Source organism: Pinus tabuliformis, chromosome Q, assembly GCF_031772625.1.
Source record: "Pinus tabuliformis cultivar Carrire ecotype Pingquan chromosome Q, CPIR1, whole genome shotgun sequence".
NCBI lineage: Eukaryota > Viridiplantae > Streptophyta > Pinopsida > Pinales > Pinaceae > Pinus > Pinus tabuliformis.
The window spans coordinates 711,961,657-711,988,665 of NC_142296.1; the positions used below are offsets into that span (position 1 = coordinate 711,961,657).

Genomic DNA, 27,009 nt, shown 5'->3' on the forward strand with positions numbered 1-27,009 from the left:
TCTAAACCTCCCAATGGTATTGTGTAAAAACTAGATTCCACTAAATATAAGCACTAATTGATTTTTAAAATTTTTTGACTAAGGGTCCCCACTTATATAGTGTTATTGCTAATACTAAATAAGGAGGGGGGTTGTTGGTGGCCACAACAATTGGCGATTCATTTGGAAGAACTAGTTATCTCTGTTTTTCTATTGAATTTTCTGAACTTCCAAAACATATTTTTTTAAAAAAAGTCAAACTTTATTATGGAAAGATAAAGTACATTATGCTCTAACCTGTCAATGACGTTTTGTTTCAACTATTTTCAATTTTGATTATTTGCTCCCTCAAGCTAGTCCTTGTATTTACATCAGTCATTACTTGGTCTGTAAAGATAAAACAAAGTCTTCTCTGTAAACTAGTTTTAAATATGCTCATTTGTCGTAGGTAGAGCTTCTGCTGCGAGCAGGTGTTTATAGCCTCGACAGGGTTACCTGTTACCCAGCAATGATCTTGTATCCTACTTAAAGCAACCTACAACTCTCAAAGAAGAATCCACATCCACACTTATTGCTTTGATTTTCTTTTTTACTCTTAAAGAACAATGTCTTGGTTTGATAGCCAATTTATGACATAGTCATTCACTTGATTTATAACTTTGCTGAACAAGCTGGCTCGTGATGAGACCCTTTGTCTTTTGATTGCAACAATCTTGAGTCATTGCCCTGTTGTGGTGTACAGTATTTGGCAAAGTCAGCAAGTTATAATATCTGTGATTATGATAAGCCGGCTCGTGATGAGACCTCTTATTCTTCAAGATGAAGTGTATCCTTGGGTTGTTCCTTTGAAAGTTGTGGTTTCCTTAGCAGAGAGGAAGTCATTGTTTTCTTAAGATAGCTCTAGACAACAATAGTAGAGTTTTTTGGAAATAGCTGTTCTACAGAGAATCTTTATTTTGTTATTGATACTTTTCATTGTACTGACATAAAACAATTTCTTCACTAAAGGTTGTTTTCATCAAACTTTATGAAGTTGAAACTAGTATCATATCTAGGCTAGAGTCTTTAACTGTATCTTTCAATAATAAAGATCAATTTTCCAAAATATTTGCTATTTATACAAGCGAAAAAATCAAAATCTGAAAGAGAATTGGTGTCTTATTTGTAAATGCTTATTGTAACCATTCACAACTGGTTTTATTATGAAAAGAAAAACAATTATTCTACAAAAATAGAAGAAAAATCTTATATGGAAAATATTTCTTGAGAATTTGTCCGTTAACAGGCAAAGAATCTCTCTTACCTGCTAAATCTTGTAACACAAACGTTGATGGACCTATGACTTCTACAATTTGAAAAGGACCAAGCCACATTCTTTGAAATTTTGTATGTTTCCCTTTCTCTTCATGAGCCTTGTCCCATTTTAAAACTAAGTCTCCCATCTGAAAATCTTTTCTGGTCATTATGTTTGAATCAAAAGAGGATTTTACTAGTGCTTGATGATGAGCATGGGTTTTCTTAGCCTGTTCTCGTTGTTCTTCTAATTTTATTATTTCCATTTGTCTTAGCTGTAAGGAGGAAGTTGGTACTTCATCAATGTATTGAACTAGAGACAAAGAGGGAATTGCTAAATGAGTCGGAAGAACCACTTCTTTCCCATAAACTAAATTAAAGGGAGAAGTGCCGATAGCAGCTTTTTGCGTTATTCGGTCTGCCCATAAAGCATATATTAAAGCCTTATGCCAATTTTTATGGTTTTGGTCAACTGTTCTTTTGATAATCGTGATTAGCTTTTTATTTGTAGACTCAGCTAACCGATTGCCTTGTGGGTAATAATTGGCCGAATATTTAAGTTTGAATCCTCTTTTAAGTGCAAATTCAGTCATCGCATTTCCAGAAAAGTATGATGCATTATCAAACATTAAAGTGGAGGGCAATCCAAACCCGGTGATTATAATTTGATCTATGAACTCAATGATATTTTCAGCATTAGCCGTCTTGAGTGGAACTGCTTCTACCCACTTAGTAAAATAATCTGTTGCTGTAAGGATATATCTATGCTGCTTAGAAGAGTGAGGAACGATCTAACCTATTATGTCCAATCCCCACTGACTGAAAGGTTGCTCAATGTTAACTGACTGTAGTGGCAAGGATGGTTTCTTTTGTCTCCCAGTAGTAGTTTGGCAGACTTGACATTTCCTCACGTAACTATGCGAGTCTTTAAATAACGTGGGCCAGTAATAGCCTGCGCGCAAGATTTTATGTGCAGTAGCATCTCCAGCATAATGTCCGCCTGCTGGCCCATCGTGGAGTTCCTGCAAAACTTTTTCAGCTTCAAATTTCTCAAGACATCTAAGAAGAACAGAATCATAATTTATTCTAAAAAGAATATCATTTATGAGCTGATATTGTTTGGCTTTCAACCTTAGAGCTCTCTTCTTAGTATGATCGAGGTGTGAAGGAGCATACCCGTTCTTAAGATAATAAATGATATCAACGTATAATGATTCTGCATCGTTTAGGCTTACCTCGCACATTTGTATCTCTGCAGATGGAATTTCAAAAATTTGGGACGCTCCAGCCAGCATTTTGCAAAAGCCTTGACCTTTTACAATGTTTGCTGGTTTAATTTCTATGTCATATTCCTGTAAGGCAGTAACCCAATTGGCCCTTTTCTCACCCACCTCTTTTTGTACTAGAAGATTCCTTACCGCTGGAAACGGTACTATGATTTTTGTATGGGTTTTAAGTAAAAAAGGTCTGAAGTATTTGATTGCTTTGAAAACAGCATAAGCCTGTTTCTCCACATCTGAATAATTTAATTCAGTGCCTTGTAAATTTGAACTGAAAAAAGCAATTGGGGCTTCCGCTTTTTCTTGATTTGCTTGAGTGAGTATCGCAGCATATGACCTATCTGAGGCAAATGTATATAAATCAAAAGGCTCTGAAAAATTTAAAGTTGCTAAAGATGGAGCATTAATAATAGTTTGTTTGATCAGGTTGAATGCTTCGTGTTCATCTTGGCCCCATTTAAAATTTGAGTTCTTTTTAATCATGGCTTGCAAAGGAGACACAATTCGTGAAAAATCTAGAACAAATCTCTTTACAAAGTTGATCTGACCAAGGAAAGATTGCATGGCTTTTTTGTTGTGAGGTAAGGATATTTCATAAACTTCTTTGATTCTGTCGGAATCGATGTGAATTCTAGATTTTGACACTATGAATCCTAGAAGTTTCCCTTCACTTAATGCGAAAAAGGATTTTTTGGGTTAAGTGAAATTCCATACCTTAAACAACGTTGGAAGATTTGTTTTAAATCTCTAATATGGTCGCTTCGTTTCTTGGAATACACTGTTATATCATCCAAATAAATTACTACAAATTTATTGACTAAACCTTTGAATGCGATGTCCATGGCTCTCTGAAATGTGGCACCAACATTAATCAAACCAAATGGCATCTTTCGGTATGCGTATGTGCCCCATTTAGTTCTGAATGTGGTTTTTAATTGATCATCAGGATGTACCAAAACTTGATTGTATCCTGAAAATCCGTCCAAGAAAGACATTAATTCTGAGCCGGCTACTGCCTGCAATATCTGTTCCATAGGTGGTAAAGGAAAATTATCTTTTTGGTAGGCCTTGTTAAGGTTTCGAAAGTCAATGCAAATTCTAATATCTCCGTTTTTCTTTCTAATAGGTACCATATTGGAGACCCATTTAGAATGTCTGACGGGAAAGATTATTTTGGCTTTCAATAACTTATTGAGTTTAGTTTTTATCTGATTTTCTAAATTGGGATGGATCTTTCTCAACTTTTGTTGGACAGGTTTTTCATTATCGATCATTGGAATAGTATGTTGGATGATGGAAGTGTCGTATGTTTTGAGTTCATCATAGTTCCAAGCAAAAACATTTTTATATTGTCTCAAAAGACGAATATACGCTAATTTTTCTTCAGGGGCTAGGTCGAGACCTAGATTAATGTTTTGTGGTTTGGCATCGGTTCCTAGGTTTACTAATTCGTAATTCAAAGTTGAACTTTGGAGTTTTGAATTGGTAGACCTTTTAAATCGATCTTTCAAATCGTACAGGGCTTCTAACTTGACTACCGATTTAGGTATAGCATTGTTAGTGCTATCTTGTTGCAATTGTCGATCATGTTGGTCTTCATCAATTATTTGATTGGAGTAGGATCCTTCAGATGTGAGGAAATTTATGATATCAGGATCGTCGTTGAATACTCTCCAATTTGTGATGTTATCAGGAATAGATGGTCTAAAGATTAATTCTATTGAAAATCTATCTGGACTAAAATCTTTTGAAGGAATAAGCTTAGAAGCTACGTTAGCCAAAAGGTCTGCACCTGCATTCTGGAGTCTGTGAATTGAAGAAATATTAAATGCTATAAAATGCTTAGTTAGATCTTGAACTAAAGATTGATAATGTTTTAAATGATCTGATAAGCAATGTATAATATTACGTACCTGTCTAACTACAATTTCAGAGTCTCCGTGTTAGCTACCTATACCAATAGGTTTCATTTTTCATGATTGGCTGGGGAAGTGCCAAATATGCTCTACTTTGGTGATGCAAAGATATCATATTTTTTGGGAAACACTTACCTACAGTTGTTTGATGCTGTCCTACTTTTGAATGGGTGATCCAACAGTCTAAGCTGGGTCATGCCATATTTCAATTTTTGTTGTAGACTAGAGAAAGAAATCTGTCCAAACTGTTCAATCTTGGCAAATCAGTAGTTAGGTAGAGAATGAAGGTTCCCAACTGCTTAATCTGGGGCCTTGGAAGTAATAAGGCTAGCCTTAGATAGAAAATCAAAAGGAAATGCCAAAGGAAAAGAAAAGGGCACATGAGGGTTTGCAAGTCTAAGTGCACCCTCCTTGAAGTAACAAAAAATGCTAGGAAATAGAATGGGTAGGTAGATGGGGTTGCAGAAGCATGATTTCTTTCATATCACTGGCCTAAGCAAAGGAAACACATGGTGGCCAGTGCAGATCTTCCTATTCAGCAGTTTTGTAGCAACAAAGTGAAGCATGTCTAACCTCCCAATCATCCCTAATCAAACTCCTTGCTAACATCCCAATACCACCTTTGTTCATAAGAGAAGTCAAACTCTTTTGTTGATTCTTGTTTTATAAAGAACCACATTTCTTGTGTAAAAATCTTTTCATTTTGATCTACTCTCCTAACTAAGTTTGTTTCCTAAAAAACTTAGTCTTTGCTTCCTCTCTTCTATATCTCCCATCCAATACTAACTACTAACTCTATCTATACTTAACTCCCTATGTTCCCCTTTCCCTATTACTATATCACTATTGTGTATAAAAAACCCAAAATATGTATATATCCCTTCCCTTAGGCAATATAGCCTTATAGTTCTAAAAAGTCAGAGTGCAAAGAAATTAAGGCGCTAAAGGCAAAACAACGCTAATATAATGTCTTGGGATTAAACCAAGATCCGCTTGGTTTAACAGCCCTAACCCCTTGTTGTGAATAAACAGCAATAAACCCATTTTCACCCACAAAACATTGGAAAAACCCAAAAACCCACTATGATGTCTAACCCGCGCTATTTGCATAAAACCCGATTAAAACCCATTTCCTCCGCTTATCCTAAGTTTTTACCTCTCGGCGCGCTCACCATAAAAAACAAAGGAAAAATATTATTTAAGTGCCGCCGGGTCCCGCCGTATCATGTTGGCAGTTTGCTCTCCCGTCGTCCGTCGGATCTGGGCCCTCCCATCCGACGGCTCACATCAATATCGGACCGCCCCCGATGCCTGTACGTTAGCGCCCGAAATTTGTCAGAGGGTGACGTCAGGGCTCGGACACGCGTCACTCCTGGGTTATATCGGGCGGCCTCCTGCCAATACCGCGCCCGTACCTTAAGCGGTCCGATATTACCGCTTACCGCCCGCCCAGTCGGCCCTACGTCAGCTCCACGCCATTGCCTAGTCAGCATCGCATCACCGATCCATCCGCCATCGCCCTGAGTTGTCCGCCACGTCCCCCATCCACGTGGACCACTCACAGACCGCCACGTCATCACTCCGTACTGACCCCACCTGTGACGTCATGCTGACGTCATCCAAGAAAAGCGCGCCAAAGGCCAAATTTCCAATATTTTCGCCAAAAATCGCGTTTTTTTTTCGCATTTTTCACCAAAAGACTGTTATGTCTCCTGCATGAAATTTAACGGCGTTCTCGCCGCCAACCTGCAGAAATTGATTTAAAGACCGTGGGCGCCCTCAAATCACCTGCTATTCCACCATTGGCCGATTGCACCAGGTATTCATCAAGTTATCCCCTCCGCGCCTGGTTTTTTACATAATTCTCTGAAGAAACTAAGAAAAGAACACAGTAAGTTTAAGAAATTCTCATGAACCAGTGATCCTCTTCCACTCTGTAAGCCCAATTTCCCTCACAGAAGTCCCCATTGTGTCCAATTTCCACAAATTCACCGTTTTGTTTGCGCATTCGCAAATCTGAACCTCTGCTAGATGAATTCACCGGGAAAGCAAGTCCCAAATCCTGGCATTTGCTCTCTGAATCTATCCTAAGTGCATTCGGACTCAGTTTCACCCCAGTTTGCCTCTTCCCCTCTGCAAATTGCTCTGTTCCTGCAAAATTCATTACTCTGTGTTGCTGTGCCCAGAAAAACAAGTTCAAATACAATTCAAAGTACCAATTGACCATGGAAATTCCAGTGGCATTGAACATTGCACCCTTAAATGCCCCACAAAGAGAGCTAGAATGGCAACCCCTGGCTGACAGAGACCACCAGATGGCAGAAGTAATTCCACTGTACAACAAGTATCATATTCATGTACTCAATGAGCTGAAAGCCAAACATCTCAATGGAACTGATATTCTAGGGATTTGGGACTCCAATTTGCCCATTTTCAATCTTCCTCAAGTCAATGTCCTCCTAGATTTAATTCATCGATGCAGTGCCAACTATGATCCATGTCAAAGAGCTGTCCTCAGTCCCTCAGGTTCAATTTTGTTCCATGTCACCCCTGAGGCTATAAATCAAATGCTGCACTTTCACAGTACAAAGCCATTGACTCCTCTGTCCATGATGCACTTAATAGACCAAGGAGGCAAGCTGTCCAGTGCCCAAATCATAAAGATTAATCAACTATTCATTGAATCAGGCTCTCAAACTGTGAGGACCCCTCCTATAGGAAATGTATATTTCAATGAGTTGGGCAGGTTGCTTGTGGATATGATCAGTTATGTCCTGGGTTACAGGTCAACTGAGGATGCTGATGAAACCATTCTGGCAATGATGTCTATCTTCTCCCCTGGAAAGCCTCCTTCTGTTCACTATGATTATGCTGCATACATTGCCAATAAAATTCATGAGCAATTGATGAATCTAGAGAGGGAAAGGATATTTAGATACACTTCTTACATCTATCACTTGTTCCTATTTTATCAGCCTGATAGCTTCCCTATTACTCTTAAGAAGTTTGATGCTCAGGGAAACCAAAGGTCTGTGGTATTTTGGTCTTCAATCTTTCATCACACATCTTATTCACCATACAGCTACTGTGAATTCATAGACCTTTTTATCCATCCAGCCATGTCCTTGCTGTTGAGTTCCCCTCCTCCAAGATTGACAGATGAGATGCAAAGAATCCTCCAGCTCTCAAAGGCCTATAGCATTGGGGATTGGTACTTTTACCAACACCATACAGTGATCAGAATATATGGTTGTGAGTTGGCCCCATATAGGCTACTAAGATATGTTCCTATGAGACTTTTTGCTTTAGAATATTTCAGACAATTTGGAAATGCAGACATGGTCCATTTCCACAGCAAAAATAAGAAGGTACAACTCAAAGTCAGAAACTAGCTAGGCCCATTTATTTATAATAAAAGAGAAGAGGCATGGCAAGAAGCAGATAAGATCCTAAAGTTCCTCGAGTTGCAAACCAGTTTCCTCTGGATACCCTATGATCCCAATCATTTCATTAGTCTTAGAAGGGTCAAATATAAGTTGGCTAGCTATGATCATGTCAGGTTGCCTCATATTGAAAAATATGCAAATCTGTTAAGATGGAAAGAGGGCACTCTAGAAGAGGCAAGTACTAAAGAGGAAATAGCACAAAAAGAAGCAAAGAAACTTGAGAAGGAAGCTGACTTGGAATATTGTGGACATGTTTCTTCTTCTTATCATACTCAACTTGGAGCAGCTGCCTCATCTTCTACAGCTCCCCAGCAAGCAGCTCAAACTACTCCTCAAGCAGCTAGCACAGATAAGGGAAAAGAAATGGAGCAGGAGCAGACACTCCCAACAACAGAACAACAGAAAGAACAGACAGAACAACAAGAAGAAATGGCTGAGGCCCCTGTATCTACAGAGCAACAGGCTCAAGAAAGTGTGCCTCCAAGGCAGGAAACAACAATGGATACCTCAGTACTTCAAACCCCAATAAATGAAGAAAGAACTAGGAAGAGGGATAGACAGCAAGAAACTCCCCTCACTACATCAGCAAGTCAACAAGGGGAGAAAAGGCAAAGATTAAACCCTTTTTCTGAAGAAGAGATGCCTATTGGGCCATCCATAGGTATGGGCCCCCCTAGCATGGAAGCATCAGCCAGTTCCTTCCAACAGGAACAAGAAAGACCACTTGGAGGAGAGGTCAGCTCCTCAAGCCAGCAAAGAAGGGCAGAATCCAGCATTAAGCAACAATTTATTGATATTAAGAAAAGGAATGAGCCAGTCAGACTCCAGCTTTACAATCACTTGCTCAAGATGGCTCCCACAAACCAACAGAGGCTCATGTCAGCATATGACATTACAGAAGGGAAGATGACTATGAGCCATTTCATGCCTACCATGCTGCAGCCACAGTCAGCTGCAGATTATATCAGAACCAACCTGGAAGTATTTGCAAAAGACATCCACCCAATGGACCAAATAGAGCTACATAAGCAAACGGGTGAGATGGTCTACTCCACTCTTGCAGATAAAACATTTCTAGCCCACAAACTGCAAAACTCTCTCCATAATACTACTGCCCAATTAGAATTGGAGAAAGCATCTTCTCAAGCCAAAGACAACAGGATTAGGTCTTTGGAAGATATCATTATAGAGCTTGGGCATGACCCAAGTGATCCCAAAGCTGTGCAGGCACTACTAAAGAAAAAAGAGGAAGATATAGCAGCTTTGAGGAAGATGGTCAAAATTCCAGCAACCCTTCACCCCCAAACAGAAGATGTTGCTCAACAGAGAAAGGATCAAGATGTAGCAGCCATGCTGCTGACATTACACAAGCAATTAGTAGAAACAGAAGGGAGATTGATAGCAACAGAGGGTGCATTACAGGCAGCCCTGAAACAGAAAGAAGGAGGGCAGACATCTCAGCCCCCTCAGCCAGTGATTAACCTTGAGGAACCTCCTCAAATTATAAGTCCTCCCACAGGACAAACAGCTGGGACAGGCCCTTCAACATCAGCACCAAATACAGCAGCAGCACCAGCAACAACATCAGGACAGGCACCCAGCCTTGATATGCAAAATATGATGAAAGAACTTCAAGCTCTGGAGGCCCAGATGGCAGAATTAAATGAAGCCAAGGAAAAATTGGCTACACTTAATGAAAAGTATGATAAATCAAAGCAAAGTGTAGCTGAAAAAACAAGAGAGGTAAGGGCTCTTGAGAAGAAAATAAAAGAACTGGAGAAAGAGCTCTCTCTTGACAAAGTGGTGGCTGAAATCAAGAAAGTCCTGTGGGCCAATATTGGTCAGTCTATAACAGATCAATGGCAATATATTGAAACCATCCATGAGCACATAGATCTCATAGGCAGGGCCCAAAAAGAAAGTCAAAGAGCAAGGGCATCTCTAGGCAATATGCCTGAGATAGCCAATAGGATGATCAATGTCCTTAATAATCGCACAGGCCCCCAGCTGGCAGCAATGGGTATCTCTAACAGAACTGATACCATTTTGCTAGTAAAGAGGGTGCTCACTTTGAGAAATCATGTGCAAACATTGGATAGAAGGTGCCAGGAAATGCAGACAGAGGTGAACAAATTCATGGAGAAATTTACAGCATTGCATAACAGAGGCCTTCCCAGCTTACTAAACAGTGCAGGAAGGTTACTATCCCATGAAAACTATGCCAAGAGGGTAAATACATTTGCTACAAATCAGATCACTGCAGCATCAAGTACCCCAGAGGAAACAGGGCCTGCATCTGGGCAGAGTCTCTATGACAGAATAGAGAATTTGTTTTTTATCATGAATGAGATTAGACATCTATTTGAAGTGCCTCCAAATTACTACAAATATACTGAGGCAGATGAAACCTTAGGCACAATTTTGAGACATCAGTTGCCTACTCAGGAATGGTGGACAAGCATGATACAGACATTGCTGTGAAGAAGTAGATTTTTCACCAAACTTTTGTACATCAATCATAAGTCATCATGTTCAGAAAATTGATATATTTACTATGACTGGAAAAGAGTGGACAGAGCCAACTCAGCAAACCAATTTGGCCACTAAAGCAACACCGACAGATGCAGATGACGGGGCTGAGATAGCTACAGCACGACAGAGCAATAAAGGGCATATTATTCAGAATCAATGCAAAGCACCCTGCAGAGCCAGTTGCCCTCAAAAGTCAAGAACTTCTGACAAACAGCTAGCAGCTGTTGTATTTTCATTAAAGTAGCTTTTAATTTTGTAAGAAATATCTTTGAAAGTTGGTAAGAGCAGTTATTGTGCAATAACTCACTATTGAGATATTTCTATGATATTTTGTATATATGCACCCCCACACAGTTTATTGGGGGTTGTTTTTGTTACTCATTTTTTCAAGAGAACTCGGCTGTATATCCTCTGAAAGATATAATGCAAAGGAGCTGTTGGTTTCCAAAGATATGTTTGGCTTGGAAGTGCTGTGATGAAACTATTGACTGCTGCAGGATTCTCGTGTTATGGCGTGATACAATAAGTTTTCTCTAACTGTATTTGTGTTTTATTTCTTGCATAGTGTGTCTGTGATGTATGGTGTTTAATCTTGGTAGAAAGGTAAAAGACTAGTTCAGGATTTGTCCATTAAAGACACCCTAAACTCAATCCTTACTACTAAATATGTTTTCTTCAAGGTTAGCTGCAACCATGGAATTCTTAAATGCTCCTATTTGCTCTAATCACATGATAAGTCTTTATTCAGTAATTCTCTTTTGCTGCTGAGTAGGATTTGTTCTTCATTTCGTGTTGCACTGTGAAAGAACTCTTGATTGCCTTTCCTGGTGTAATTTATACTGTCTCCTGTCTAAAAAATCAAAGTTTGTATCATGAATACCCATCTGGCCCTGCAGTGAACCTCTCTTTATCACATATATTAAAACACTTTCATTTTTGGACTCCACATGCCCAATGGATTGAACTCTCTTTGATATTTGCATGCCCTTCCTTGAACAATAGCCTGCAACCAAAATTCAAACAAAAATCCCATCTCATAACTAGCCTAAAATCTTCAAAAACCAAAGTTAAAACTAAAAGAGAGAGCCCTCTCTGATTACAGGTAGGCTAGAACCTGTAATCCAAAGCTTGGTTAGTGGTTACCCCGGCCGTATTCCCTCAGGAGTCAAAGGGAACAACCTGGGTGTTAACACTCCGAAAACTTGAAGGTACTTGACGTCTAACCCGATTGCTTTGTACAACCCTTGGAACAAAGCCTCATATTCTGCTATATTGTTGGTGCAATCAAATTCGAGTCTGCATGTTAGCATAATTTTATCTCCTTCTGGACTAATTAGAATGCATCCTGCTCCTGCTCCTTCTTTAGATTTAGAACCATCAAAAAATAATTTCCAAAACAAAGACTTATTTACAGGGCTATCTAAAAAATTGATACATTTTGAACTATCCGTTTGAGAAAAATTTTCGACTTGGGACAAAATAGAATGTTCTAAGTAAGGTGACGTATGAGCATTAAAATTGTCGAGGAAAGAATCTACTGAGTAATTGCCAATAATGCTACTGTTATATGCTACTGGTTCATTTTCCCCCTCTAGCTCCGTTACTATGTATTTCTGATGTAGTTCTCGTTCAACTTTTATTTGATTTGGTTTCCCATTGTAGGGCAACCACATGTGCGACCAGTCAGTTGCGAAGTATCCATGAAGTTTTTCTGACCAATCCCTGCTAAGAATTAAGCCATAAAATTCTGGAATATCAGCCACTAAAATGTCAATAACTTGACATACCTGTGGGTTGGATGACAACCTTATGGTTACTTGAGTTAGTTCGTCAATCACTTCGACTTGAGATCGATCTAGTTGAACTATGCGCACAACGAATTTCTGTGGTTGAACGTTTAACTTGGCACATATGGACTTTGGTAAAATATTCGATGAAGCACCAGAATCCACTAAGCAATTGTGCACATTTTTATTGAAAATTTCATAAGTAAGGAGAAACGGGGGAGTATGAGATCTCGATCTTCCTCCAATTAGAGCGATGTCATTTGGATCAATCTTATTGGTCGCATTAGTTGGAGGTCTTCCCATGTTATGGGAAGCTTGAGAAAGTACAGCGACAGGCAAAGGTGCAACTGGCACAACATGTAATTCTTTCAACATTATCTTTTGTTGATGCTTTAACTTGCTCAATTCGTAAAGAGTGATGTTGGCCCTAGTCTTTTTCATATCTTCTATAATATTGTACTCCATTTCATCCGAAACGATCAGTGTTTTAGATGGAGTTGATGAATCTGTTTGGACTGCGCTGGTTTGGGTCGCTTTAGATGTCGTTTTCTTTGTTGCGACTTTATCCTTTATTGCAGAGCTTGCGCTCTTTGGCTTAGGGACAGTTTGGGAAGGATCAAGCTGATTTCTACTTCATGTGCTAACTGGGAATACTTCTTGATCTTCTTCTTGTGGGAGGATGAAATCCCACATTCCTTGTAACTCTACAACTTCTTCTTCATCGGTTTGCCCTCAGTGGCAATTTCCTCTTCCTCTTCTTCAGATTCAGCATTTGTAAGAGCATTGGGTGGCTTTGAATCCGTTGAAGGGCCTCTTTTAAAAGCTCTGTAGGGCTTTTTTGAAGAAGTTTCTGCTACTTGCTTCTTGATGTCGACCATTTTATTGGACATGGTCTTCAGAACTTTTTGCAATCCTTCCAAATCGAATGGATCTTTAGTTTGTTTCTTCTTGGAATCTTCTTTGAAGGTGACTTTCTTGGCTTTTTGTTCCTCTGTCGCGAATTTCTTTTCTAGGGCTATTATACGTTTCTCTACTGCTATTGCTTCTTTCATGTTTTCGGCTAAGGTTGTTTTATTAGCCCTGTCCACGAAGATTGCTATGTTTGATGGTAAAGCAGTGATATACCATTCACTTCGTACTTCTTCGCTAGGCTGGGAAGCAGTAGGAATTTTGTTTAGGATTTTATTGAAACGTAAATTGAAATCTTTGATAGGCTCTCTTGATTTGGCCCTAAGGTTAGATAGGTTGTTGATTAGCGTTGCCGTAGACCTGTCATCACCAAACTTGGTCAGGAATTTCTCTTGGAAGATGTCCCAACTGGTGATAGATCCAAAGGGTAATGAGAAATACCATGATCTGGCTGTTCCTTGCAAAGTATAAGGAAAAAGTCGAACAACAGCGTCTTCATTAGTAACCCCATTAAGATTAATGGATAGCATAAAGTTGTTTATATGCTCTTCTGCTAGCATGCCTGCCTCTGGATTAAATTTAGGCAGCCATTTCTCAGGATGGGCCAGTATTTGGCTCAAGGGTGCAGGCATTAAGACTACCCTAGGGTTATTCCATGGAGATTGGGCGATTGCTAAACTACTAACAGAGGAAAGTGCAGAAGATGATCCTTGCGGTTGGGAAGATGAGGATATTACGATTGTAGATGATTGAAGAGGAGTTGTGGGGGTTCCAGTGGGCGGATGGACAATGATCTGAAGTGGAGGAGTGGATGGTTGACTTCGCGGTGAAGAGGTTGAGATGGATGATGATGATGAAAGAGTCTCGCTATCGGACTCCTTAGGTGATTTCCTTGCTCTTTTCCTTTTGGGAAGAGGTAATTTGGTTGGTTGAACGCCAAACTTTTCACTCTTTAATCTGGTCAGGGGATGAGCAGGGTTATATTGCGAAGTCACGCTGCCTTGAGATTTATCAGCTCTTTGAGGAGAAATAGAAAATCGCTGAAGTTTGTGAATCAGAGATTCGATTTCAAGAGGTTCAATAGTAGATTGTTCTGAAATGTCAGGGTTTGTAGCAGCGATTGATGCTCCAACGACTTCTAACTCTGGATTTAAGTATAATGGAGAAGTCGGGGGAGATGGTGAGGGCGATTTACTCTCAGAATGGTATTCAGATTTAGATTTACTTGCCATTCATAGTTCAGGCCCTCCTTCTAGCGGCAAATATGTTGAGGCCCCGAAAATCGGGTCTACAACAAGGGGGATATCCGCCCGGTCCGGACCTTGGTTGGCAGCTCCTTCTCCGTTTGGTATAGCGGGTCCGACTAGGGATATGGGACCAGTTTCCCAATCTATGAGTGTGTGTGTGTAGAATTTGATGTTCCTGATCTAACAGTTCCCAATTAAGATATTCTAATTTTAACTTTAATCTAATGCTATGCTATTCTAATAAGCAACAACATCTAAGTCTATATTAACCCGGGATGTAATTCTTCTATTATGCGATCTAAAAAGATTTCAAATAACAACTGGTAATAAAGATCATTCAACTATTATGAGAAAAGAAATTAATAAGGACGAACCACTTCGTATAAAAAGTTAGACGAAACAGTTGTGAAAAACATATCGCATAATGAGCTATTCATACATTAAGCATAAACAAATAGCTATCACCGTACAAAAGTGCCAAATGATAACTTAGGCATTCATGCAATAATACATAAACAACTAAAAACTGTATATCACTTTAACACATAAGCAGAAATGGTTAAGAGATAAAAGTACCATTTATAACTAGTCCTACTCATGAGTTTCAAGCGACAATGATTTATCGCTCCTTGATCTAACATCCACTAAGAGTACAAAAGTGCAACATCAGTAGCAGATATTAAATGCAAACATCAACAAATCCTGTTCCATTCATTCATCAAAACCTCCTCGGAGGGTGCAAAAATGCATGTTCTGTGGACAAGTTTTTGACAAATTTCTGGACCCTTATCTAAATGCATGAGAAGGGTTTAAATACTACTAACTAAATCTAAAAATAACTTATTTACAAAAATTCAGGATGCTGTTTAAATGACCGTCCTTTTTCTAAGCAAAATTAAAGCAAAACTATTTCTAAAATTAAATCTAATATCTAACTATTTCTGCATTTGCTCCTTAACGTTGCAAGCATTCAGTATTTGCTTGAGTAGAGTCGACTGACTGTCTTCCGCTTTTAGTTGAGCTAAGCAAACAGAATTGGCAAGAGCTGGCACCATCTTCTCAGCAAAATCGATGATATACTTGAGAGTCATCCACTGACTATGTGGCTTTACCGTGTATGCCCAGTAATAATCCCAGTTCAACTTGGTTAACCCCATGGATTGCTTCTGCCTTTTCTTTAGCTTTCTGTTTCCAGTTTGTTTTTATCATTGCTTTCTTGCAATTTTCGGGCTTGCAGGTGACTGAGCAATTAGAAGCTTTCCTTCTCGAACAATTTTCTCAGCGATCGGAAACTACCTCCGTTCCTTGATCCAGGCTTCTCTGATGCGTTTTTCGCCTGTTGCGCCTCTTTCTCTTATCGGGTATAAAGCTCAAAATTTGTAAAAATAATGATTTTGTGAGCTCTTGACCCTGAGCATTAAACTGTCTGTTTCTAATATCAGCATCGCTCAGTACCCATTTAACCATGGATGTATATGAGAGATCAGTAATGGATGGTTCAATAGAATTCTGTGAATCTGTGGCTCTGTTGCATGCGATGTCTGCGTATAAGGGTGCCATTTCTCTGTCTTTGGACATTGGAGCCTTACCCTTTTTCCCCATAGTTTCCTGCACATTTCTTTGTGTAACTTTTGTTCTTCGTTCCTGCAGTTCATAAGTGAGGTGAGAGTAATGATAATAAATAATGACAGGAAAGTTTTAAATGCCAAGGATATGCAAAACCTAAGTTGCACGAAACGGGGAAACGGGAAGCGATATGAAACGCGACCTCCCCAAATTTTGGAAACGGGGAAACGCGAATATATATATATATATATATATATATATATATATATATAGAAAATATTTAAATATATATATATGTGTGTGTGTGCAATCATAAAGCATAAATGATACATTATAATTTATTACACTTAAACATTAAGATTTAATTTACATCACATTTACTCATGAATGATCACATAATGAAAATAAAAATATCGGAATATCCAAAAGCAACCTTTATTAGATATCCAAATCTCAAAATCAGCCTTTATTTATATTAATATATGAGGCTGCAAGGACAGTAAAGACTATAAGGCTGCAAGAGAGAGATCCAAATCAGGATTTTCTGCATCCACATCCCATTCTTTAGAAGGACCACTGTTGTATTGGGAGTCTCCTCCTACATAGTCGAACGACCTTAGTGCTCTTGATTAAATACACGTTTCATACCCTAGTACCCTACATGATCTTGATTTTTGGGAGTTTCCCCTGCATAGAGGGCTTGGTTCTCTTGATTAAATACAAGTTCCATACCCTAGTACATGATAAAATCCAATGGAAACATTGCAATCCCCCCAATCCTGAAATCCTGAAAAACAAATAAGTCTGCTGGATTTTGAGTGAGATCTAAAATTCTACTTTCTTCATATGAAATCCAATGAGGGCGAAACCACTCTCAAACATCTTGAGTCATTTCATGGTAATGTTAAAAATTTAAGTAAAAGGATGAAAATGAAAAATAAAGGAGAATATCACTTTTACTTTAAGAATTTAACATTACCATGAATTGCATATCAACACTAGGGCAAAAATTCACTTTTATAACTTTAGACACACATCTAGAAAATTAAAAAACAAATTTGAAAAAAAAGAAAAATTAAAAAAAACACAATTCAATTGGGAAACGCGGGCTGTACGGCCAGGAAACGCGTTTCCGGCCGAACTGCCACGTTTCCGTTTCGGGAAACGTCGCAGTACGGCCGGAAACGTGTTTCCTGGCCGTACCAAACGCGTTTCTGTGTTTTGTCCCAGTTTCCGGCCGGAAACGGGCCCCCCCCACGTTTCCTGCAACATAGTGCAAAACACACCACCTTACGTGAACTGGCTCTTTGGAAAACACAAAACCATATTTTATTAACAACTGGCATGTAACTCATTAATTATCATTAAAGCGCGTAACCGGAACTTGGTTTATGGAAAAACTTTTTCTTGGATATTGAGCCAGGAAAATCTGCGATGGAATGTTTCTGCGATTTGCATCGCAGTATCGCATATCGTTGTATCGCATTACCGCAATATCATCGTGCTGTTTTATCGCAAGGTTGCTTGATCGCAACATCGCAATATCGCAGATCGCTTAATCGTTTAATCGTTATCTGTATTTTATGCGATTTTGCGATATGCGATATCGCATAGCGGCGATTTTAAGGTTTTCCAATGTGAGTGCTCATAAATGCATGCGATGCGATGGAGTTTCGCGTCGCAATCTCGCATTTTTTATCATTTTGGCTCATAAGAAGGTGACCTATCATTCTTTGCGCGATGCGATATTTATTAAGGAGTGACTTTACTTTCTTCATCATGAAACTTAAGATTTTTAGATTTTTCAAAAGTATTTTTCTAAGTCCATGATGGTAAGTTTTATCCAAAAGGAAATTTAAGCACTAATTGATTTTAAATTTTTTTGATTAAGGGTCCCCACTTATATAGTGTTATTGCTAATACTAAATAAGGAGGGGGGTTGTTGGTGGCCACAACAGTATCCTAAGGAGTAGAAGACACTTATCATCAGGGGTATAATGTGGCAGGATATTTGGGATGATATTCCCCATTTGGCAATGGGACCAAGGTGGAACGTTGCATCATGCGACAAAGCTTGAAAGAGCAATGCAGTGCACCATGGAGTGGAATGATTTCAGTTATAGAGTGGTTAACCGATTGACCATATTCTTTTGCATCCCTTTATATGGCAATGTAGGGGAAAATTGACTTATAGAATCACCCAGGTACATCTTCATTGATTGGAAATGGAAAGACTTAGTGTGAACTTTCGCAGGGGCTATTTAAGGTGGATGGCACTATATATTTTTGGGCATTTTATGGTGAAGATATGTTGTGATTAGTGGATTGGGCATCAAGGCAACAAGTGATTATTCCAGTAGTGATACCAGGGACTTTTATGAGGGATGGTTCACACTATAGTGGATTCACTTAGGTTGATGTGGCACAATGGTATATTTGGGATCCTAGTATTCATATGTGGTCCCTGGAGTTGCTTGAGGTTAAGCAATCTTAGGAAGGGAGGACTGTCATATCCCTTTTCCAAGTGGTCAATGAAGCCCATGGTATTCGAATGACCCATGGTGTTTGGATGGCCTGTGGTATTCGTCCATGGTATTCCAATAGTCCATGACTATAAAAGGAGATGAGAGCTCACTCCTTAGGCATGCATTTGGATTATTATCTTGTTATTGAGTTGAGCTCTTGGAGCTTGTCTGGGTGAGAGCCTGTATGAAAGAGGGTTAGTTTCGGTGGTGAGTGATCCACCCTAGTTGATCCAGTTAAGGGGCTTTGGTATTGAGACCATATACCCTAGCCACTGAGGGATCAAATCAAATCCACTTACCAGGGCTTAATGTGGAGATCACAAGGAGAGGTCAATCAAATCTCTCACAGGTGCATAATGCTTGGAGAAGCAGGATTTAGGAGGCCAAATTCAATGTTTGCTGCATTCATCTTTGGAGGCCACAACATCAGCTTATTATCCAGCCAAGCATGCCATATAGCAGGGGTTATTTACAGATCTGTTCTAGGTTCTGAAACTGAAGCATTGGCATGTAATCTCATATTCCATTTTAATAAAAATAAGGCTGAGTTTTTGCTGCTATTTCTTGTGTTTATTTTGAGTGGGGTTTAATATGTAATTGTAAGTAAACTGTTTGATGGAATGTCCCTGTAGTAGAACTTCTCTTTATTGTGCAAACAAAGTGTTTGAATACATATTTCCTGCCAAGTGTTCATGAAAATGTATGAGAAGGAATTTTAACAAATTATTGGAATGTCTTAAAAGCGAGACATTACAATCATAGGCTAATAATATGCAAAATTAGTGGCATTGAAAGGTATGTCTGCATCATATTACAATCTACCAATGCATTTCCATTTATCCTTCTCCTCTATCTTCTTTCATTTAGCATCAATTGTGCGTTGAGCTCTAGGGGTGGTGTGGAAGTACAAAGAAAGGGTCAATCCCTTTATGTGTTGTCTTTAAACCATTGTTTTACAAAACGGGCGGGTTGAAACGGAAACGGCCGTTTCGGACCGTTTCATTAGCCCACAGCTTGACCCGGCCCATGACCCGGCTCGGCTGACCGAGTCAGCAATGACTCGGCCGAGTCATTGCTGACTCGGTCAACCCGGCCGGGTCGGTATTGACTCGGCCGAGTCATGGAAAGGACGGCTGGGCAGCGATTTTAATAAAAAAAATTCATGTTTTTGTTGATATTTGGTAAAGGTAAGTAGGGGTCAAGCAAATTTTCACTTGGATGCATCAGTGGGGTTGCACATCAAAAGAAAATCACACTCAAATAGCCAATGTGATGCAATCTTACACACTCTATGCACTCTTTTGCTACATTGTGCTTCATTTCTTGTTGTTTAAGGTTCCAATCTTTCCTGTTAGTTTGCCATTCACATTTTTTTGCTTGCCCAGTGACCTCTTGCTTACCACTATCTCATGGTATCCTCATTCACCATAGATGCCTATACCACAATCAGTATTTGACGGTATCCTTGCAAACATTTTTGCACAACCTTCAGATATGATCTGTTGGGTAAAATGAAAAACACGCAAACTTATTAATTTCCAGGATGTAAAGCTGGCACTCTTGGTCATACTAGTCTGTGGACTCTATAACAAATTGAAGATTAAAGGAATCAAAGTTAATTGTCTGACACAATCAAAATTAACTGTCTGACACAAGGCAAAGATTAAATGCTAGTCAAATACTCAAGTGCATGGCTCTTTAAAGTCTTTCAGCAAACTAATTCAGGCAGCTTTAGGGAAACCTGATTCAGCATTTGATTTTTGAACCTTCTATCTACTGGATATAACCGTGTGAAATGTTCATTTATGTGACTCACCTCTTAATATGGAATTGAATGGTTGTCTTCCATGTATATTATAATGTTGTGTGTTTGGAAACTTAATGAAAATCTTTAAAATTATGTTTAAAATATTTAAAATTATGTTTTTTTATAAAAAAAATAAATGTTTAATGTGTTTTTTACAACGACCGAGTCATTGAAATCGAGCCGGCCGAGTCATTACCGAGTCCGAGTCCGAGTCGGAGTCGATCCTCGGCCGAGTCCGAGTCCGAGTCCGAGTTGTAAAACATTGCTTTAAACTAGATGAACTTGGTTCTAGAAGCATGTTCATATTCAATTCTAACGAGAAAACTGGAGGATTCTTGAAAACTAGGCATACATTCTTCAAAATCAGAGTAACTAAAAAGAGCATCATCTTTTTGACTTTAGCTATGTCTTTTTAAATCTATTGTTTTTCCCCTTCTCTGCTTGGAAGGGTTCAATCCGACCTAGCATCTTTGCTTTAAGCTCATCAAAACCTTTTTTACAAGGTTTTACTTGGCCTCACTAATGTGCTAGGTGTTGTTTAATCCTATGGATCCCCTTACCTTTAACTTTCTTTCCACAATATTTGCATATTTTTACCCCATATTCATTTAAATGGTAATGAACCCATGTTGGATCATTCTTGTTTTCAGGGGCCATGGCAACTTTTATAGCAACAAATAAAAGTTTGCATACAAAAACCCTAGGATTTCTTAATTTCTAGGAAAAAACAACAATTCTATAGAGAAAAATAGATTCCTTGACATGCCTTGAGAAGTTTTCCAAATGTTGAGAAGAAAAGCAGCTCCAAACAGCAGAAAATTCAGAAGTCAGCTCTCTAGCAGCCCCACAAATCTGAAAATGGCCTGTTCAATCACTTCCAAAACAACTCAAAAAAAGCACAAGATCCATGGAAAAAAATTCCTTGAAGCAGCGCCAAATGTCCCTTAGAAACTTATCCCAAAAGCTCTCCAACCAACTCTTCAAATCTGCACAAGAACTCTCTCAAAACAACCCTGCAAAATCTCTCCAAACCTCCTTAAGAAACTCAGCTCAAGAATTTCAAGATGTTCAAATAAATAGTGTGAGTGAAAGAGTGGGATGGGGGTGCCTTTTAAATCACTTGTGTGGGTAGGAGGGAGGGCGGAGGGGAATGGGGCGCTGAGTGGTTGCTTTAGATGTTGGCCACCTCAGAAAATTCAATTAAATTAAAAAAAAATGATTTTACTAAGCTCCAAACCAAACCATATGGATCTGTACAGAATTGATCAGTTCCATGCAGAATTGGTTGGTTTGGTAAAATAGGCCAGTTCAGTAACGAGTCAGCCTTTTCCAATTCCAAACCTCCAATTGGACCAGTTTTGGGGTCAAACCGGTTGTACTGGCTGGTTCCACTAATTCTAGTCTGGTTCCGACAACAATGAAATATACATGCCAAAATTAGCAGCCCCACTAAAAAATAAGAAAATAAAAAATGACTAGAACAAAGTGGGGAACCCTACCAAATATGGCACACCTAAAAATAGGCGTTGCTAAAGTTAGAAAGTGCTTGCTTGTACGTGAAACTATACTTATCAGACTCTATTTTCAATGTGGAGTCCAAATATTTGATCAGATTCAACATACAAACCCTGCTAATGATAGCATCGCCTCTCATGTTGCTCGAAAGTAGCTGATCAGAGTCATGAACACGCAAGAATCTCAAACATACCATCATCGTTGACATGCAAATCTTCCAACTGAACCAGCTAAAGATACCTAGTGTCATGCATGTTTTCCAGGAGAAGCTCATTGAACTAGGAGCTCATAAGAAGATTCCATATGTATTATCTTTGATGCCATGCGGATTTCAAAACCCTGTCTCCAAAAATGTAGGAGCACTGCCAAAAAAAGTAACACTCTCCAATTTGATGAAATCCTGTGCAATATGTGTCTCTAAATCAAGATCACATCACTGAACCAATCCCATACCTGAACTCTATGGTATCATCCCTATCTCGAGCAAAGCTATCTCTGAAAATTCCTTTGAATACCAACCTAATGAAATTTGCTGGCCCTTTACCCTCCAGTTTTGCAAAGGATGCAAACCTGGGGATTAACAAGTACTGAACAGTGAAGAGGAGTCCATCTGCTCTACACAATGCACTTTGTTGATGTTTAAGAAAATTTAATGTAGAGTGTAGCGAAAGAACATAAGATGGAGCCCTTGTCTGCAAGCGATATAGGCTGACCAGTCATCACTTTGGAAGTTGATGCTGAACATCAATTGAGTGGTTGTATTGGTCTAGACTCTAGAATGGCAGCACCATATTTTCACTTGGTATTTGAATCAATGTTGCCGGATGAATTTTGAATTTTGTGATTTTTACTTTGACACAGAAAAAATTAGCTTAAACCACATGATCTCCTTTACATTATTCTCCTGTGCTTGTACATACTCAAATATTCTGTCAATTTTTGACCATATCCTACTAAGATCATGTTCCATGTCTCAGTTGCTTTGAAAATTGTATTGAAATCAGAGAATTCTAATGTGCAAATATACTTAATATTGTGTTTAAGAGTTTTACAACTGTTCTGATGTCTGAATCTCTGTGGCAGATAATTGGAAACCAGACTTTAGTGAAAGTCATAAAGAACAAGCTGGCACCTCCTTTCAAGACAGCAGAATTTGAACTCGAGTTTGGCAGGGGTATTTCCTGTGAAGCTGAGATCCTGGAGTTAGGAAGCAAATGTGGACTTGTCTCAAAATCAGCATCCTTCTATCGTATAAATGGAGAACATTTTCGTGGTAAAGAAGCTGCCAAAAAGTATCTTAGAGAACATCATGATGTCCGTGATGAATTAAGAAGAAAAATAAGAGAGGCAAATTTTGAAGAGCAAGGAGACACATGTGACCTTGATGAGAACTCTATGGATGCACCTCCAGAAAACGCTTATGATTCAGAATTGAAACCTGATACCATTATTGAGAATTATGACTAGCGGTATTATCTGGATCGCCAGAAGCATTTTGACTGGTAGTCAAAAGGTGATATTGTCAATTTTTCCTTCCATATAAGAAGGCACAATGGCTATTTGCATTTTCTCTCAGAGAATGCTCTAGGAGATTTGCAATCCCACTATAGATAAAGTAATGAGCCGGAAAGGCATGTGAGATTTATAGCAGATGTTGCTGGGATATCTTTTACAAGGACTCCCATCTTTCCTTGAACATAAGTTGTTGCAAGAAATCCTATTTCAAGAATGTCTCAACAAAGTGCATCTGATCGAAGAAAACAATAACCAGAAAAAAGTTGGAGAGGCAGAGACAGTGGTATTACACTAATTATCTAAAGTTTTGTTGAAGCACCCTAGGGTGAAATATCTTAATGTTCTATAATGTAAAGAAGCTGCTTCTGTTTTTCACCACCCAACCTTGAACCAGAAAGGAGAGCCAGAAGTAAATAGTCAAGACAAAATTAGGATCGGGAAATTACGTTTTATGCTTTTATATCCAGCTAAAGTGAGTGTTTCAAAACATATTTTTTTTTACTGTTGGCTGTGAGAGGAGGATATTTATTGACTGAGCAGTAATTTTAAATCCTGGCTTACCATTTCTAATGCTGAAAAATCCTGTGCTTTCAGATAATCAGTTGATATACTTGTCTTCAACTTTGTATTGGCAAAGACGAAACCTGTTTATTGTATCTACATTTGTCCTACCATTCAACATTAGGATTATCCCATATCATGGTAGCAAAGGACCATGGAGAATGAATGCCATTTTCTCACTTTTTGTATTACTGGACTGAATTCATAGATAAATCTGAAAATCATTGATAAGATATATTTAAGCTTATATTTGTCATATTCCCTTGTAATTGATTATCTTCTATTTAAGGTAGATACGTTCTAAAAAAAACCTATGTGCCCATTCTTAACTCTTATTTTTGAATTGATCAACGTTTAACCTTTAATCTGAAAACAGTTCTAAGATCAATTCTAGCTTCCATTCGTCATATTCATGTGCAATTACATCTTCTGTTTAAGTTATACATGTTTAGCCATTTATTTTTGGTCCTAATTATTGAGTTTTTCTTGGAAATAGCCCTTAATACATGATTTTAGTAATTATTAGGTTGGCAGGGATGACACATTTTCAAACTTGTAACTTGGGTTGAGGGCTCTCTCTCTCAGATTGATGAATAGGATTCATTATGCTATGAATGACCTATACAATGAAGAAGCCAAGGGAATCTATTTCACCAAAGTCATTCATGGCTTGCACTGCCCACTTTTTGCAAACACAAGGGCACACAAGCATGAGCATGTTGTTGTGTAGACCACATATACATATGTGAATTTTTCTATAAAATATTACAAATGAAAACCATGTACGTTGCATAATCATAATATTAAATATTCAACATTGATTCATCAAAGAACAAGTGATTAGAAAAGCATTGAATGGTCAAGTTAATCATTCTCATTTGAAAATTGAAATTGACATTAATAGACCTGGACTCTTGAGCCTTCTAAAGGTAAACCAAGTGACAAATATATATACCATACTACATTAAAAAATTGCTCATGGTATTTTCCAAATATGAAATAGAGAATTCCAAAAACATTTGACATAGTAAATTCAATTTCCTCAAGCCATGTTTGCAAGCTTTGTTGCATCCACATTCTTAGTGGCATCAAAAAGGTGCTTGGTGAACAAGCTCTCTAGGGATTTACCACTCTAAATTTTATTATCTTCTTCTCCAAGTCACTAAAAGTATCTTGAGAAGGTCGTTTGGTCATGGCTCCTTGTCCATACATATAGCACCATATGTGTATCGGTCTTGTTACTACAAAAATTAGTACTTTTGCGCCAAGCATCACTAAGTAATTTAGGTTGAGAGCAACAATTGGATTAGTCAACATTGTCACCTTAGCAACTTTCAACTGTTATTTTGTAGTTGGAAACAATTCCCGAAAGGGAAGCTTGGGAATGTAGCTTGGAAATATATATTTTTCTTTTGCATATATAAGCGGGGTTACAGGTTTTCAATGATTTATCATTGACCACATAAAGATGAAGTGTTTAATTTCTCATCAAGGTTGGGATATTCAAAGTTCTTTTTATTTAGATAGCTCAGCCCATGCATTAGCCAAGAAGTGGGAGAGAGTTAATGATGCGGGGGTAGAGCTCAGAGTTGGCTTTTTTCCATGCACTTTCATTTAGCCTTGTGAATCTTTTGCATTTTAACATTATGGGTCATGCTTTTTCTTTTATTTTTGCTACAACCACTTGGGGTAAAGTTTTGAGGCCCCTATTTAAGGATGAGGAAGATAGGGAACCAATATTGGTGATAGGTAGAAATTTGTTGATTGGTGTTGTCATTGATGGCAACATCAGTCTTTGAATGCTTTTAATATTCGTCTAAGGAAGCATTGATTGGAAGCTCCACTGGTCAAAAGCCTTGAAAGGATGAGGAGCTCCTGCAACATGGTCGTGATGCCCCGCTTTTGATGAAGAATTTGGATGAGAAGCTTTGTGTTTTTGCAAGAAAGACCATCTTCATTTGATGGTCCTCGTCATAACGTTTCCAATGGATGGCTCCTCACCATTTGAGAGAGATGTCTTCCAAAAGGTAAAAACCCCCAAGCATGGTCATGGTACCCCAAAACAATTTGCAAAGGTTACATCACGTTGATCCTCAATTTAGCAAAACAAAAGTTGCTTTAATTGAAAATTTTTCAATCATTAAAAGGACTTGGCAGTTAAGAAAAGGACCAAGTCAACCCCTCAAATGGAGAAATTCTTCCTTGAAAATAATACTAAATTTTTGAACAAGTCAGCTTTAATGGGGATTAAATTTTTGCTCCAAAAACATTAATTTTTGAAAATTCAAATTTAAAATGGTTAGGTCGGCTCTCTCATGGATCAGGTTGACCTTCCCTCCTTTTGATGTCCATTTGAGCTATATAACTAGGGCTCACTTGCCCTTCATTTTTCATTAACTTATGTACTTGATTTGAGATATCCATATGGTGTTTCTAAGGCCCTATGTAGTCATGAGAAATCAAGGAGAAGGCCAAGTTCTTGGGAGAGAGTTTTGAGCACTTAAAAATTTATCTTTTTTTATTGTTTTTCCATTGGGGTTTTGGGCAGGTTCTGAGGCCTTTCGACCCCTCTAAGGCAAGGTTATTTGAGGTCTTTTTGCCCTCTGCACCTCCCTCGTCCCCAGCCCTCGCACCCCAGGAACACATCTCTATGGCCTTTCCTAAGGCTTGAATGTGGGGTTTTGTGGCATCTTCTGAAGCAAACTGATCATGGAATTCTAAGGTATTTCATAGACCCTTTTTCTATGGAAACCCATGCTTCTTAAGCACTGATCTATGGTTATTTTGCATTAAGTTTGATACATATCTCAATCTCTTTTCTGAATAAGATCTCATTGGTTTCTTGAAGGTCTATCTTTGCAAGTCCAATGGAATTTCGTTGGCCTTTTTGAGGTCTAATCTAAAGAATTTTGGCATTCTTGAGGCTACTCTCGGTGGTTCATATTCGGCCGAATCAGAGCTATCTCTATGAAGTTTAACTTAAAGTAAACCTGTTGCAATATTGAAGCACAAATTCAGGAATGTTTTGGCACATAATTGAAAGATATTTCAGCCTCCCTTGATAGGATTGAGGCATAACATTATTGAGAAGTTTTCTTGCATTGGAGGTTAAGGACTATACTGGGGTTTGC

General features: G+C 38.6%; 1 protein-coding gene across 1 annotated transcript in view; it reads left to right on the forward strand.

The window, feature by feature from the left end:
- LOC149221522 (DNA repair protein recA homolog 3, mitochondrial-like) overlaps positions 1 to 23,887 on the forward strand; it is a 223,588-nt gene extending 199,701 nt beyond the window's left edge. The window contains exon 8 of the mRNA XM_089385130.1: positions 22,886 to 23,887. Within this exon, the coding sequence (XP_089241256.1) occupies positions 22,886 to 23,269 (384 nt within the window). The 3' untranslated portion in view covers positions 23,270 to 23,887. The remainder of the gene's footprint in view (positions 1 to 22,885) is intronic.
- The last annotated feature ends 3,122 nt before the right edge of the window (positions 23,888 to 27,009 follow it).